Source organism: Narcine bancroftii, chromosome 3, assembly GCF_036971445.1.
Source record: "Narcine bancroftii isolate sNarBan1 chromosome 3, sNarBan1.hap1, whole genome shotgun sequence".
NCBI lineage: Eukaryota > Metazoa > Chordata > Chondrichthyes > Torpediniformes > Narcinidae > Narcine > Narcine bancroftii.
This window is the reverse complement of record NC_091471.1, coordinates 27,113,199-27,129,579: the sequence shown is the minus strand read 5'-3', so window position 1 is coordinate 27,129,579 and position 16,381 is coordinate 27,113,199. Positions and strand designations below refer to the sequence as shown.

General features: G+C 42.0%; 1 protein-coding gene across 4 annotated transcripts in view; it reads right to left on the bottom strand.

Moving 5' to 3' along the window:
• Positions 1–16,381, bottom strand: part of LOC138757034 (receptor expression-enhancing protein 1-like) — a 177,861-nt gene that overhangs the window by 20,254 nt on the left and 141,226 nt on the right. For 2 of the 4 annotated variants that reach the window (XR_011353285.1, XM_069923659.1), the window contains exons 7-8: positions 11,866–11,901; positions 2,364–2,509 (exon numbers count right to left, since the gene is read on the bottom strand). Coding sequence is in view for 2 of the 4 variants with exons in the window: in XM_069923659.1 (XP_069779760.1) it covers positions 2,364–2,509; positions 11,866–11,901 (182 nt within the window). In the remaining 2 variants the exon portion in view is untranslated. Of the gene's footprint in view, positions 1–1,277; positions 1,397–2,363; positions 2,510–11,865; positions 11,902–16,381 lie in introns of all 4 variants that reach the window. The other 2 variants (XR_011353286.1, XM_069923660.1) reach the window with 2 other exon arrangements.

Sequence of the window (16,381 nt, the reverse complement as noted above, 5' to 3'; positions counted from 1 at the left end):
GAAGGCATTTGGAATGTTGGCCTTCATAAATCGGAGTATTGAATTCAAGAGTAGGGAGGTTATGATGAAATTGTACAAGGCATTGGTGAGGCCAAATTTGGAGTACTGTGTACAGTTTTGGTCACCAAATTATAGGAAAGATATAAACAAAATAGAGAGAGTGCAGAGAAGGTTCACAAGAATGTTGACAGGATTTCAGGGTCTGAGTTACAGGGAAAGGTTGTGCAGACTGGGGCTTTTTTCTCTGGAGCGTAGAAGATTGAGAGGGGACTTGATAGAGGTGTTTAAGATTTTAAAAGGGACAGACAGAGTAAATGTGGATAGGCTTTTTCAATTAAGAAAGGGGGAGATTCAAACTAGAGGGCATGGTTTAAGATTGAAGGGGGAAAATTATAAGGGGAACATGAGGGGAAATTTCTTTACGCAAAGGGTGGTGGGGATGTGGAATGAGCTTCCGACAGACGTGGTCAAGGCGGGATCATTGGTTACATTTAAGGAAAGACTAGATAGTTACATGCATAGGAGAGGACTGGAGGGGTATGGACAGGGTGCTGGTCATTTGGACTAGGAAGGTGGGGATTTGTTACGGCATGGACTAGTAGGGCCGAACTGGCCTGTTCTGTGCTGTAAGTGGTTATATGGTTATATGATACCAGGGATGGAAGGACTTGCATATGAAGAAAGGTTGGATAAACTAGGCTTGTATTCTCTGGAATTTAGAAGATTGAGGGGAGATCTTATAGAAACATAAAATTCTTAAGGGTTTAGACAGACTAGATGCAGGTAGATTGTTTCCAATGCTGGGAAAAAACCAGAACCAGGGGTCACAGTTTAAGGATAAGGGGAAAGTTTTTTAGGACTGAGATGAGGAAAAATTTCTTCTCTCAGAGGGTGGTGGATCTGTGGAATTCTTTGCCACAGGAAGTAGTTGAGGCCAGTTCCTTGTCAATATTTAAGAGTAGGTTAGATTTGGCCCTTGTGGCTAAGGGGATCAAGGGGTATGGGGAGAAGGCAGGAACAGGGTACTGATCAGCCATGATCATATTGAATGGCGATGTTGGCTCGAAGGGCCAAATGGCCTACTCCTGCACCTATTTTTCTATGTTTCTAAAGTTATTATTAAGAAGACAAGGTTTGTTGCCTTGATAACTGACCAAAATCAAGAAAATTTATACACCGAGAGGTGATAGAAAGAGACCAGATTGAGCTCAGGTGTGCAAATCACTTCTAAATATCAATCAAATTGAAAATGCTCACCTTGTGAATTTGTCACTTACTTGGGTTATCAGGGAGGATGCTTGGTCCCTGGAGAACTGTAGCTTTGTAGGAATCACCAAATTTCATGGCATGAAATAAAAGGGGAAATTCTGGAAACTCTCATCAGGCATGGCAGTATCTGTGGAGAAGAAACAAAGTTAAGGTTTCAGGGTGGGGACCCTTCTTCAGAAGCCATAACTCTGTTTCTCTGTCCACAGACGTTGTCTGATATGATGAGTGTTTCTGGAATTTTATGTTTTTATTTCTGATATCCAGCATTTACAGTTTGTGGACTTGCGTTGTTCCTTTGAAAAAGGGAGTTGACTGAAAGAAGGTAAGTTTGACATTGTCTTACAGAAACTAGAAGAAATCCTTGTGATCCTTAGAGTCACTTCAAGATCAGAACCATTCCCAGTGATTAAATAGGTCACAGTCAGCAATATTTTATAGACTCTGTTGATCATGCTTGGCCCTCTTATAGTTATTTTAAAATTTGATTTTTTTGTAAAACTTGGTTTTCTAAGCAATCTCCTTTTAAGGCTGCATCTTACAATCAATTCTCCAGCAGCTTCATTGCTAAATTTAAGGTGCGACTCAGCAACAAAGTATTTTCCTTAATTGTAATTTACAGGATTGCTATTTAATTGAATCATATCAGCTAGAGCTGGGACGTTTACTTCCTTGATAAAAGTAGCAACATCAACAAGCCAACTTCATATTTTTGCTTGACATAGCAGGAGTCCTTTTGACCCATCAAGTCTATGCTGGATCCCATTCCTTAGTTCAAATGTAGAAGTCATTGTATGAAGAAGGAGTGGGGAAGAATGGAAAATGGGAATCAGAAGTGGTAGGAAATAAATTGTGGAGCTGATAGGTCAGGGCTGGGTAGGTGGCAGATAAAGAGTGGAAAAGTGAGAGAAAGGAACAAGATGGGAGGAAGGAAGAAAAAATGGGAAGGAAAGGAAAGTTGGGAGTTGACAGAAGGGAACAAAGGAGGGATATTTTAGATAGCTGAATGAAGAAAAATAAAATGATAAGCCTTGATTGACAAGACTTTGCTGCCTTGCTGGAGAGTACAACCTCAGCCAACAGGCCCAAAAACTTACCTCATGATGTAGCCTCTTTTCTCTAACTGGTTTATCAGGGTGTTGCAGCATGCGTCCTCTTATCTCACCATCAGAATATTCTACTGCTTTAGTCTTATATTGCTCCTCATCTGACCTTGGACCCTGATCAATATTTACTTCATCACCTTTTAATGTCCAGTTAACCAGCTGAGGGATGAAGAAAAGTAAGACAAAAATAAAACAAGAGAACTATTTTCTCTCTTTAAGGGAGTGCTGTTAGCAACAAAAGCAAAACACACTCAGTAGCATTACACTGGAAGCACAAAAGGTGCCAGCTTTCCACACAGAATGCCCTTCTGGGGAAAATAGTGAAGATAAAAAACTGCGTAGTTCAAGTTTATTGTCATATGCGCCAAGATAGAGTGTTAGAGGGATAGGAGAGTAGAGCGGTCGTAGAGTGCGCAGAGAGAAGGTCTGCTGAGGGCCGCTAACAAATGCTGCCCCCAATCAGCACCAATTTTTCACCTGAGTCTGACAAACACTGTGGAAATTCTGCTCATTATGGTAAGGGCAATAGAGTGAGAAGAAAAAAGCTTCAACACTTCAAGGGTCCAGCGATGTGGAATAGATGTTTGGGTTCTGTACATTCCAAGCAAAGCTTTTGACCTCTAATTTAAGTTGGGATCTAAAAGACAATCATAATGTTTTTAATTTACATTTCCCAGCAGAAATTTGAGGCCATTTTAAACATGGGATATTTCCTGCAGGTACGTCAAAAGATTGTGAATCCATTGCACCATTTCAAAGTATTGCAGTGGGAGTTCCTGGGTACTGGGTCAAAAATGGAAACAATTTCTTCTGCTCACCTCCAAATCCAGAGAAAATTTCAATTTTCTTAGCTGTTATTCCTTAACATTTATGTTCAAAATGAACCCTATTTGCGATGATACGCCGCAGTATGTACATCACTCAGCCAACTGGTGGCCTAAAGACACGGCACCCGGCTTAATGACATCCGACCACTAGGTGGGCCCAAAGGGCCCATAGTATAAAGCCAAGGTCCCAACCGTGTGCACTCTCTCTCTCTCTCTCTCTACCAACACCACCCCCCCCCCCCCCCCCACCCCAGGATCACTGTAAGCACAGCTCGCAGCCAACTAGATATTTCTGTGAGTAGAATAAAGCTGTGTTGCCACAAACAGTATTGTGCCTGTGTTTTCCTTTGGTGAATCCTACCACACTATTATTTCTCAAACCTCAGACAAAGCATCTGAAAATGACAAATGAATCCAGATTCCCAGATTGGTTACAATTACTACTTCACCACCGGTTGTAGGCTCCAAACGCATGATATATTGAAGACTGTCACCTTGTCGAAATTAGAAGGAAAATTTGGACATAATACATTCTTTACTCAGCAAGGAATTGATTGGAGTAACTCAGTGGTTGAGTTGCATCAAAGGGAGAAAAACATTGTCAATGTTTTAGGCCTGAACCCTTCATCAAAGCTGATTAAGCATCTCCACATCTGCAGCCTTCTATACTTTAGAGCTTAGAACTTAACAACACAGTACAGGCCCTTTGGCCCATGACATTGTGCTGACCTATAAAAACCTACTCGACAAACTTAAAGGGGTTTAAGGGTGCAAGGTAGAGGAAAAATTAGATTGTTGTGAATTTAATATAGGTCAGCACAACATCGTGGGCTGAAGAGCCTGTATAGTGCTCGAATGCTCTTATTTAACCATATAACCTTTTACAGAGCAGAAACAGGCCATGTCGGCCCTTCGAGTCCGCACCGGTTCACTCGAACAACTCCACTAGCTCAATCCTCCCGCTCTCTGCCCATAACCCTCCAACCCCCCTCACCTCCATGCACACATCCAACCTTCTCTTAAATGACAGAAGGGACCTTGACGCAACTATCTCTTTTGGAAGATCATTCCATTCTGCCACCACTCGCTGAGTGAAAAAGCATCCTCTAATATTTCTCCTAAAGTTTTGCCCCCTTACCCTTAACTCATGCCCTCTTGTTCCAACCTCCCCTGCCCTCAGGGGAAAGAGTCTGTTTATGTCTAGTTTATCTATTCCTTTTATGTATGTTTTTATTCATTCTTCTGAGGTAGTTATTCTTTACAATGCCATTCCTTTCCAGCTTGTGTGAACAAAGTAAAAACAAAAAGCATTGGAGACATTAAGAGACAGCAGGTGCTGGAGAAAAAAAAAATCTGCAGGAGGAAATCAGCACATCTGAGGAGGGAAAGGAATTGAGGACAATTTCAAGTCAAAACCTTACATCAAGTTTTGACCCATGGAATTCCTCGAGCAGATTGTTTCTTGCTTGAAAAAAATCATTGTTGTTTTCAGGTGAGAGGAAAATAGCATAAGATGCCCAAACACAGAAAACAACATTTCAACCAAGAAATGTATTGAAGCACAGGGAATGGTCGGCATGACTAATCAAACACTGGGTTGGTTGCAATTATGAACACACAACTCTGCTCAGGGTGAAAATAACAGCTTGCAACATAATCCAAGCTGACTGCATATGCGTCGGTAACAATACTGTACAGCTGGTCATAACCAATACAGTCACTGCAAGCTGCAAGAACATTTATTCCATTACACAAATCAAGATAGAGTTCGTGAAAAAGTTTGATAAAGATACAATACATTTATAGAGTAATGTACCAATTATGGTTACATGTTCTGTCTGTGTTGTGTGATAGAATCATTTAATCCAAAAACACTTTAAAAAAATTTATTGAGAAGTAGCATGAGACTGTATTAGATTACTCATCAAGGTGATAAATGTTAAAAAATATATCATCATGTAAAATATTGGCAGCGGAGTTCTGTGAGCAAGGAAATTGCATATTAGCAGTGATTCATAAGCATCGAGCTATTGCAATGACTGTGGCACTAATCTTGCTCAACAGCCACACACAAGCCGTAACACTCAGCAACTATCCAATATTCTACCGGGACATTAAGAATCTCCTTTTATGTTTACTGAACTAAAGGCCGTTCATGCAGACTGGAAGAACTTACACAACATTCCAGCAAGTTGATGAAGAGCGAACAGAAAAAAAAACAGAAGAGAAACCTGTAAATGATGTGCTCAAATATTTTAAACTCCAGGTGCCTCAACTCCTTGTTGCAGTTTGCCATCATATATTCCGATCGCTTTCCCAGTTCAAGACACCCAGACATCAAATCTGTCACCAGCTTCCTCTGGTCCTCTCTTTCATCTCCCCGTGGTGACCATTTTATCAGTAGTACTCTGTGTTTCATCTTGATGTTGGTTATTTCAACAGAAGTAAGGGTAGGATTCTAGACTCTTGCTATCCACAAAGGATTTAGGGAGGTCCCAGGGAAATTTAGTCTCATGACTAAGCCCTTCATGATTAAATCTTCCCAAAACTATTCTCATATTTCAAAATAAAAACTAAAGGCCTTGGTGAAAAATCCAAACAGATGAGTATTTTGTAAAATTTGTTTGCATTTGGCCAATATTCACTGATAGAAATTGTGCCATTCTGACAAAACCGAAACTTGAACATTCAGCACATTTCTTGGTGTCTATGCCTGTGTGTTACTCATCAGTGGGGTCAGAGCACGAATGAGTGTCAAAACGTCAGGGTTGCCTGTCTGAATGCTAATCTTACTATAAATAGCAAACCAGTACCACTATGACCCTCAGTGGTATGAGCATCGAGTTTAGTTGGTGAACTGAACAGCAGCAACTAAGCAGTGCAGGATACAAGGTCAAAAGCTTCTTTTTATAGTAATTGGTTGGAGAAGGTGTAATGGGTGAAACATAGTAAGATCTAAGATTGATGCAGGAGGTGAAAACAGGATGGAATGGGAGCCAATCTGGAATTGAACTTAGAAAGGAAATAAGACAAGAATCTGTAGGATTACTCATTGGAGTACAGAAGGATGGGGTGGGGGGTCCTCAAAGACGCATTTCGAATGCTGAAAGGCCTGGACAGATTAGATACGGCAAGATTATTTCCCATGGTGGGGGGGGGGGCCTAGAACAAGAGGGCATAACTTCAGTATAAACGGGCATCAATATAAAAAAGATGTGGAAAAATTTCTTTAGTCAGAGGGTCATGAGTCTGTGGAACTTGTGGCCATAGGTGGCTGTGAAAATGAAGTCACTGGGTGTGCATAAGGCAGAGATGGGCAGGTACTTGATCAGGGGTTACAGGGAGAAAGCTGGGGAGTGGGCCTGAGTGGGAGGATGGATCAGCTCACGATTAGAATGGCGGAACAGGCTTGATGGGCCAATGGGCCTACTTCTGCTCTTATACCTTGTGATTGTGTGTGGATCAACCAGGAGAATGATGCAAGGTTTAAAAGAAATCCACAGCCAGACTCCAGGGAAACAGAAGACTGGTGTAGGACCCCAGAAAACAGGGAGCACAACACCAGTTTGAGAATCCACAGCCATAAATTAGTTTGGCTCTCTCCCAGAAGTAGAAATTATAATGATAATCACACATTGGTTTTGGCCTATTTAAAGCCTACTACAATTTACCTGATTCTAAGGTTAACTGGAAAGAAATTGTTGTTTTGACTATCATTTGATTCTTTACAATTATTTGACAATCAATTCTTCATTTCAATACTTCATACTTAATGAACAGAAGGCACCGTGAATCAGTTTATTGAGAAACTTCGTTTGCCATGACTATTTATTAATAAGCGCCATTTCGGAGCAATTGTTAAAATGCACAACACAGGCATACATCAGCATTCAGTTCATTTCAATCCTGTCAGAAAGCAGTTGTTAATTCCGCCACAAGCTGCCTCATGCTTGGGTGGTGGAGTGGTCAAGTGACTACGGCTGTGACCTCACTGCTCCAGGTTCAATCCTAATCTCCGAGCTGTTGGTCAGGATTTTCCACCTCTCCCTGCATGGATTTCTTCAAGGTCCTCTGGTTTCTTCCTACATCCTAAAGATGGGCTGGTTTGTAGGTTAATTGGCCACTGTAAATTACATGGAGTGTATATTTTAATTTAGACATACAGCATGGTAACAGGACCTTCTGGCCCACGAGCCTGTGCCACCCCATTACACACAATTAACCTACAACCCCTGTACGTTTTGGAAGGATGGGAGAAAACCAGTGAACATGAAGGAAACTCATGCAGACATGGGGAGAAGATACAAACTCCTTACTGACAGTGTCGGATTCAAGCCCTGGTCACTGGTGCTGCAACAGCATTGAATTAACCAACTATGATAACCGTCCCATAGATGGAGTAGTCAGAGAATCAAGCCAGAGCTCATGAACATGGCAGCGGGAAAATATTACAGGGACATGTGGATGCAATTTGTTTGAGGCAGGTATGGAATTGATACTTGTATCATGAGAAAATATAAATATGTAAAAATATGCTTGTGTAGTTCATGATTAGGAGAGGGGAAGATGTGTCTGGAGATGGGTTCATATTGTAGGTGGCGGAGATTGCAGAGGATAATATGTTGGAAGCAGAGGCTGGTGGGGTGGTGTTGAGGACAAGGGGAATCCTGTCCTTGTTACGTCTTCCCTTCCCCTCCCATCTCTGCTTACTGCAGGGACTTCCTTCTCACGAATCACCCCCCCCCTCAGTACCTACCCCTGTGATTGCAGGAAGTGCAACACTTGTGCCAACACCTGCTCCATTCAGGGCTCCAAACAGTACTTCTAAGTGAGGCAACACTTCACTTGTGAATCTGCAGGGGTCATCCAGTGCTCCCGTTGTGGCCTTCTCTATATCGGAGAGACTGAACACAGACCGGGAGATAATTTCATTGAGCACCTTCACTCTGTCTGCTGCAATAGCAAGGACCTCCGGAGACCAACTATTTTAATTCCACACACCATTCCCACACCGACATGCCTCATGCACTACCAAACTGAATCTATCTGGAAATTGGAGAAAGACCTTGAACATCATATGGGCACTCTCCAACCAGACAGCATTAACATCGATCTTTCCAATTTCCATCAAACCCCTCCCCGAAATCTCTCTCTCTCTCTCTGCCTCCTTTCCTTTAACTTCCCACCCCCTTTCTTCCCTCTCCTATGAGTTAATCCCTCCCTCATCAGCTCAGTGTTTTTTTCCCTCTACCTTCTGTGGTGGTACACCACTAGCCTACTGAAGGGGGCAACCTGTGTACCTGCAGAAGAGCACTGGTGGACAAGGTAACACCTGGCCGGCTGTCAATCAGCCAACCTGAATGGACCAAACCCACCCGGTCGGCTGTCAATCATCTGCCAGGATATATGTCACATCCGGCCCCTCGAGGTCAGTCTCAGAGCCAGCACAGCTACTCTCACAGCCAACTCTATGGAAGTTTGAGTGGAATAAAGCCTGTTGAACAGTCTTTATGTTTTGTGTCTGCTTTTCTGCTCAATAGCGCACCACCCCAATCACCTATGACCTCTTACTTATTAGCCATTCTTCCCCCCCTGCCCCTTCCTCCTTCCTTTCCTCTCCTCCCCTCTTGACGAAGGGCTCATGCTCAAAATATTAATTACCCTTTACTTCCTATAGATGCTGCGAGACCTATTGAATTTCTCTAACACATTTGAGCTATCTCAAATTTGTATTTGTATCACTTTCTGTTTCCTATTTTCTACTGTGTAGTTGCTAAGGCCAATTCACGTATCTTAATTCCCTTCCTGGTGAGCTAACCTGGTAATAATGAACTTCATGTGACATCCCCTTGTTTCAAAGCTCTTCCCTTTTCCTAGTCTCTGTGGAGAGAAATCATTATCCACAGATTACTTCCCTTTGCATTCTCCTTGTGAATTAAAATGAACCTGGAGTTTCCAGTGGAATCAGAGAAACATGAAAAAATGCAGATGCTGGAATCCTGAGTGAGCAAAGAGAAGCTGGAATGATTCAGTGGCGTCTTAAGAAAGCAGCCTCTATCTTCAAGAACCCCCATCACCCAGGCTGTGCCCTCCTCACTCTGCTACCATCGGGAAGGAGGTACAGGAGCCTAAAGACGTGCATTCAATGGCACAAGGACAGCTTCTTCCCCGCTGCCATCAGATTCCTGAATGGACAATGACCCACAGACACGACCTCTCTTTCTCTTCTTTTGCACTATTACCTATTTATTTTTAAATGTAATTTATACCAATATTTTCACTGAGGTTTTTCCGCAAAACAACACATTTCATGACATGTTCATGGCAATAATTTCTGATTCTGATGCAACATCCATGGTTAGTTAACATTACAGGTTGGCTCCCTTTATCAAGTCTAGTGGGATTTATTTCCTTGAAAAGTTCATGGTTACTGAGTAACCACTGAGAGTCTGACTGTGACATGGTAGCCCTCTGGAAGTGGATGGAAATTAAATTACATGAACTTCAGAAAATGTTGCAGATATTTGGAAGATGGCTGCTGTTAATCAGATGACTCGGTGCTATTTCAGAAAGAAAATGCTCCAAGTTCTCAGCAGGTCTGGTGACATCAGTGGGAAATATGTCGGTGCTGCCGGAACTTCTGTAATGGCAGTGCTGATGTTGGTGCGGACGTGCAGAGAGCGGGGAGTAGAGAGATAGCACTCCCCCCGTGGGGTCCAACCACCTAGTCCAACTGTCGACATCTCCATACAGGCTTGAAACGGTCTGTTAAAGGAATCGATTTATTTTAAAGACCTGCGACCACAGGATCTGGGCCAAAGTTGGTGGCACCTATGTTCATCAGCGGCCTCGAGGGGTTGCAGACTCCAGGGAAACAGAAGATTGGTGTAGGACCCCAGAAAACAGGGAGCACAACACCAGTTTGAGAAAGAGAAAGAAAGGAGACAGCCCATGGGGCGGTGATGACCCACGGGGTGGTAACCACGGCAGTGGACCAGCAAAGGGCTCTAAGGCTGAAGAACACACAGGTGGCGGGCTGCTGGTGACCCAAGGTGAGGAACCCATGCTGTCGGTGACTACACCATGTGGCATACTGAAGGAAATTTCATGTAATATATTTTCTCTTTTATTACATGACAGTTAAAGAATCTTGAATCTTGAAATATCAGTGGTATGGGGAGAAAACAATCATGTTTGGGGTTGTAGAAATGCGGAGGTGGAGAGAGCAGCAGGAACGTCCATGAGATGGAAGGGAGCAAAGTTATCGAGGTAGTAATTAGTTTAAAACCCAACAGTAAAGTGATACAGAGACAAATAAAACAAAACAAACTGAAACATAGGAACAGCCATAGCTGTGGGAAAAAGGGGTTTCCCTGAAATTCAAGGGAGGTAAAAGGGAAAATTTGCAGATGCTGAGGTCTAGTTCAGTACACAAAAGTGCTGAAGAAACTGAACAAGTCACACAATATCCATGAGAAGTAAAAGGCAGACGACATTTCAGGCCTGAGCCCTCCTTCAGAAGTGCCCTAATGGTCCCAATTTGTCTGAAATGTAGGAGGTAGAAGACAAATGTGGTTTTGTTTTTGAATTATTGGCATTTGCATAATTTTGCTTCAAGTATTATTTTCACTCTTGTTTGTGCAAAGGGAGTTGCATTCTCTATTGGAACATCCTATCTGAACTTATTGAGCATATCCTCAGTTCTTAAATCAGACTTGTACTTTACTGAGAGTTATTTACAATCTCTGATGGAAGCAGTGGCTACCTCTCTCATGAATCATGTTGTTGAATCTTTTATCGTATTTGTGAAAGAGGCCAGTGTATCGCACTTTCCTCTTCGGAATTCATGCCAGGTTCTGCCTGATGACGGCTGGTAAGTCTATAATATGGTCTGTTTCTACTGTTTTTGCTGTATATCAGCTGGCACCTTCTGCTCTCAACACACACCCAATTCAAGATCCTTCCCCAAATATATTTGAGCAACAGCCGTCCCACCTCAGTGTCTGAACCATAATTATTACTTTAATTCCTTAAATGTCCATTTATATATTTCCATAGACTTATACGATCCCCAACAACATCTGCCACTCTCTACCCAATTTCATAAATAAATCCACACCAGTCAACAGAGTTGAACCACTGATGTTTGTGTTGTCCCCTGGTATCAAGAAGTGAAATGTCTTTATGCAGTGAATTTCTGTGAACCAGAATGCATTATTTTGTTGGATTTTACAAAAGAAAATTTTTAAAAAACCATGCTTGGGTATGTGCTGAGGACAGAGAAGGATAATTTCTACATTCTTTAAGAAACCAGCAATGGATTGATGGCCTCCCTCTGTAACGTACAATCCCATGAGTAAATAGAATCTCAGAGAGAGCTAAGATGAATGAGATCAACTCTGTTCAAGTGAGATGGCACAGGTTAGAAATCAAGCCCATGCCTTGCAGGGTCTCTGCAAGTCAACAGTGCATTTTACATTGGAGCCTCCAGGAAAGTTATTGTTCTCAATGGAAGGATCAAAGGTCACGCTCGTGTTAGTTTTACTAAAGCAATTAATCCTTCAGTTCAATCAATTCCAATATCATTATAGCCAACAAGTTAGTCAGTGCAGTCAATGGCTCAGGTTGTGTCCTGCTGCCTTATTTCTCAACAGCTTATGACTTACCTGTTATTATGTTGAATATGATGCCATTTTTAAAAACTGGAGAAAAAAGGAACAGCAATAGAAAAATATACAATAAAAATTAAAACTTAACCATCATCCGATCTGCAAAGAATCATAAATCAAAATCAAGCAAGAGTAACTCAGAGCAGAAAATCCAGTGCTGGAGGAACTCAGCAGGTCAGGCAGTATCGGTGGAAGGAAATGGGGAATCGACATTTCAAACTGAAATCCTACATCAGGACTGACCTCAAGATGAGTAAAAAAAACTGTAATGTGGCCTTTCAGGAAATTAAGTGTTCATTCAACTCATTGCAGGATGTTGGTTCAAAGATGTCGTGAGATTTTTCCATATAATAATTGAGTGCACTTTCAAAGGAATACAGTAAAACCCCTGGTATCCAGAATTCAAGCAACCGACAACCTCAAGCAACCACCAAAAATATTGAGCAAAGTAAATTTTTTTAAAATTTAAATAATTAAGAAAATAATAGGTAAAAAATACGTAAGTTTAAAATTGTAAAAGGGTGAAGTAACACATGAACCTTTGGTAAAGATGGGAGCAGGTATTCAGCCAGCGGGGTGCCTTGGTCGTACTTTGCTGGCAGCAGCTGGTTGAATAAAGTTGTGTGAAACTGCTCGCTGTTTGGGGGCGACTCTCTTAGAGAGTCTCCTTATCTCTGCTTAGTAAGAGTCAGAGGCTTTATTTGTAAACTTGGGGGGGCGGGGGGGGGTGGGGTGTTTAATTATTTATAATGTTTTTCATCTTTTGGGCAACTCTGTGAAGGGGGAGGAACCTGCAGATGCAGTGACAGTTAAATGTTTCAAAGAATGGACTGAAAATAAAGTAAAATACCTTAAGGTTTATAAATTAACATAGAAACATAGAAGATAGGAGCAGGAGTAGGTCATTCGACCCTTCGAGCCTGCTCCGCCATTCAATGAGATCACGGCTGATCTTAAAGTTCAGTACCCCGTCCCCGCCTTCTCTCCGTAACCTTTAATACCCTTATACTGAAGAAATAGATCTAATTCCCTCTTAAATATATTTAATGAACCTGCCTCTACTGCCCTTTGTGGCAATGAATTCCACAGATTCACCACCCTCTGGGTCAAGAAATTCCTCCTCATCTCGGTCCTAAATGGTTTGCCTATTATCCTCAAACCATGGCCCCGGGTTCTGGATTTTCCCATCATTGGAAACGTCCCATCTGCATCCATTCTGTCCAGTCCTGCCAGAATTTTATAGGTCTCTATGAGATCCCCTCTCAATCTTCTAAACTCCAGCGAGTACAATCCCAATTTGCGCAATCTTTCCTCATAAGTCATTCCTGCCATTCCAGGTATCAGCCTGGTGAATCGCCTCTGCACTCCCTCCATTGCAAGAACATCCTTCCTTAGATAAGGACACCAAAACTGCACACAATACTCCAGGTGGGGTCTCACCAAGGCCCTGTACAGCTGCAGTAAGGTATCCTTGTTCCTATACTCAAACCCTCTTGATATGAAGGCCAACATACCATTTGCCTTTTTAACCGCCTGCTGTACCTGCATGAAATGTAGGAAATGTATTCTCCTTTTCATAGGAGATAAATCTGTGGCTCAGAAGATGGTCACTTCTATTTGAATATCTCAAGGTATCTCATCAAAAGGATTGTGTGTAAAGAGGCCTGAAGCTATAATGTTTAAAAGCACTTTATAATTATTTCTGAACTAAGAATTTAAGACCTTCAAGCAAGACCAAAATAATGCTGAAGTTTTTAAAATGGACTTTTCAGAGTGGGACTTTAATTACACACACACACATTTACATTTTACATTTGTGCACATAGTGGGGTTAAATTTAGAGTTAAGTTTAGAGATAAGTAAGAAATGTAATGTTATTTATAGTTTAATAAAAACTATTATTTTTAATTTACCATTGTCTGGTGACTTTTCTATTGCTGTTCCTTTGTCAGTGCTAACAAAGCCCCTTTAGTCCCAAACAAAAAAAAATTAAAAGGATTGTTAGTTCATAACTCAAGGAATTCGATCCCCGGTCCTGACAGCTAGCGCTGTAACAGCATTGCACTCTCCACTATGCTAACTGTGCTACCCAATTCCACATTCCACATGCCCACCAGCTTCTGTGTGAAAAAGGTTGCCCCTTAAGTCTATGCATTCTCCTTTTGGATTTCCTTATAAAGGGAAAATACTATGACACTTTATATTATCCATGTCCCTCATGATTTTATAAACCTTGAGAAGAGAAAAGTCCCCAGCTATCCAACATTCAATCCTGGTCACATTCTTACAGATCTTTTCTGCACCTTTTCTAGCTTAATGATATCTTTCTTCCAGCTGGGAGAACAGAATTGGGCATAATACTCCAAGTGTAGTCTCATCAATCCTACAAAGACACATTATGGAAAAAAAATCAAAACCTTCAACATCAGATTCTGATTTTCAGAATTAACTAGGAGCTCCCAGGGTCATATATGCACATAATAGCACCAATTCTCAGGCAATGCACATTTTCAGGCCCTTACCCAATAGCTGAACCTCCCACATCAAGACTGTTGTTAAACCATCACATAAACAGGGAGTGCATTCTTTAATCAGACGCCATCTCTGCTGATAACTTGAAACTTCACAAGGTAGCCACAAATCTCATTGGACACTGCTCACAGGTGGTACAGAAGAATGTAACTGAGGAGGACATTTGGCTGTGAGTAGCACAGGGGTGTGGCTTGGTGTGGCAAGTAGATCCAGAGGGTATCTGACCATGAAAGAGGGGGCAGAAAAATGGAACTGCCTGTAGCCTCCCTCTTCCCCCAAGACTGCCTATGTGCTACTAACCTTAAGCAGCCATGAGGATTTTACCTTTATGGGCTGACGATATTTTCCACATGGTGCTCTGTGCTACAGTGATATTGCTTCCATCACAGCACAGAACAGGCCAGTTCGGCCCTACTAGTCCATGCCGTAACAAATCCCCACCTTCCTAGTCCAAATGACCAGCACCCTGTCCATACCCCTCCAGTCCTCTCCTATCCATGTAACTATCTAGTCTTTCCTTAAATGTAACCAATGATCCCGCCTCGACCACATGTGTCGGAAGCTCATTCCACATCCCCACCACCCTTTGCGTAAAGAAATTTCCCCTCATGTTCCCCTTATAATTTTCCCCCTTCAATCTTAAACCATGCCCTCTAGTTTGAATCTCCCCCACTCTTAATTGAAAAAGCCTATCCACGTTTACTCTGTCTGTCCCTTTTAAAATCTTAATCACCTCTATCGTCCCCTCTCAATCTTCTACACTCCAGAGAAAAAAGCCCCAGTCTGCACAACCTTTCCCTGTAACTCAAACCTTGAAATCCTGTCAACATTCTCGTGAACCTTCTCTGCGCTCTCTCTATTTTGTTTATATCTTTCCTATAATTTGGTGACCAAAACTGTACACAGTACTTCAAATTTTGCCTCACCAATGCCTTGTACAATTTCATCATAACCTCCCTACTCTTGAATTCAATACTCCAATTTATGAAGGCCAACATTCCAAATGCCTTCTTCACCACACCATCTACCTGAGTATCAGCCTTGAGGGTACTATTTACCACAACTCCTAAATCCCTTTGTTGCTCTGCACATCTCAATAGCTTACCATTTAATGCATATGACCTATTTAGATTTGCCTTTCTAAAATGTAACACCTCACACTTATCTGTATTAAATTCCATCAGCCATTTCTCAGCCCACACCTCCAGCCTTCCTAAATCACCTTTTAATCTACGGTAATCTTCCTCACTGTCCACAACACCACCAATCTTTGTATCATCCGCAAACTTGCTTATCCAATTCTCCACCCCTACTTCCAGATCGTTAATATATATAACAAACAATAGTGGACCCAGGACCGCTCCCTGAGGAACTCCACCAGTCACTGGCCTCCAATTGGACAAACAATTTTCTACCACTACTCTCTGAAACCTCCCATCCAACCATTGCTGAATCCATTTCACTACCTCCTCATTTATACCTAATGCCTCCACCTTTTTTCCTAACCTCCTGTGGGGAACTTTGTCAAAAGCTTTACTAAAGTCTAAATAGACAACATCCACAGCTTTCCCTTCATCAACCTTTTTTGTAACCCCCTCGAAAAACTCAATCAGGTTTGTCAAGCATGATCTACCCCTGACAAACCATGCTGATTACTCCCTAGCAATCCCTATACCTCCAAATAATTGTAAATACCATCCCTCAGAACACTTTCCATCAACTTGCCCACCACACACGTCAGACTCACGGACCTATAATTCCCAGGTTTACATTTAGACCCTTTCTTAAACAGCGGACCCACATGTGCCATCCTCCAATCCTTTGGCACTACCCCCGTGGCCAGTGACATCCTAAATATCTCTGTTAATGGCCCCACTATCTGTCCACTAGCCTCCCTGAGTGTCCTTGGGAATATTTTGTTCGGTCCCGGAGATTTATCCACCTTTATCTTTTTCAACACAGCCATCACTACCTCCTTGGT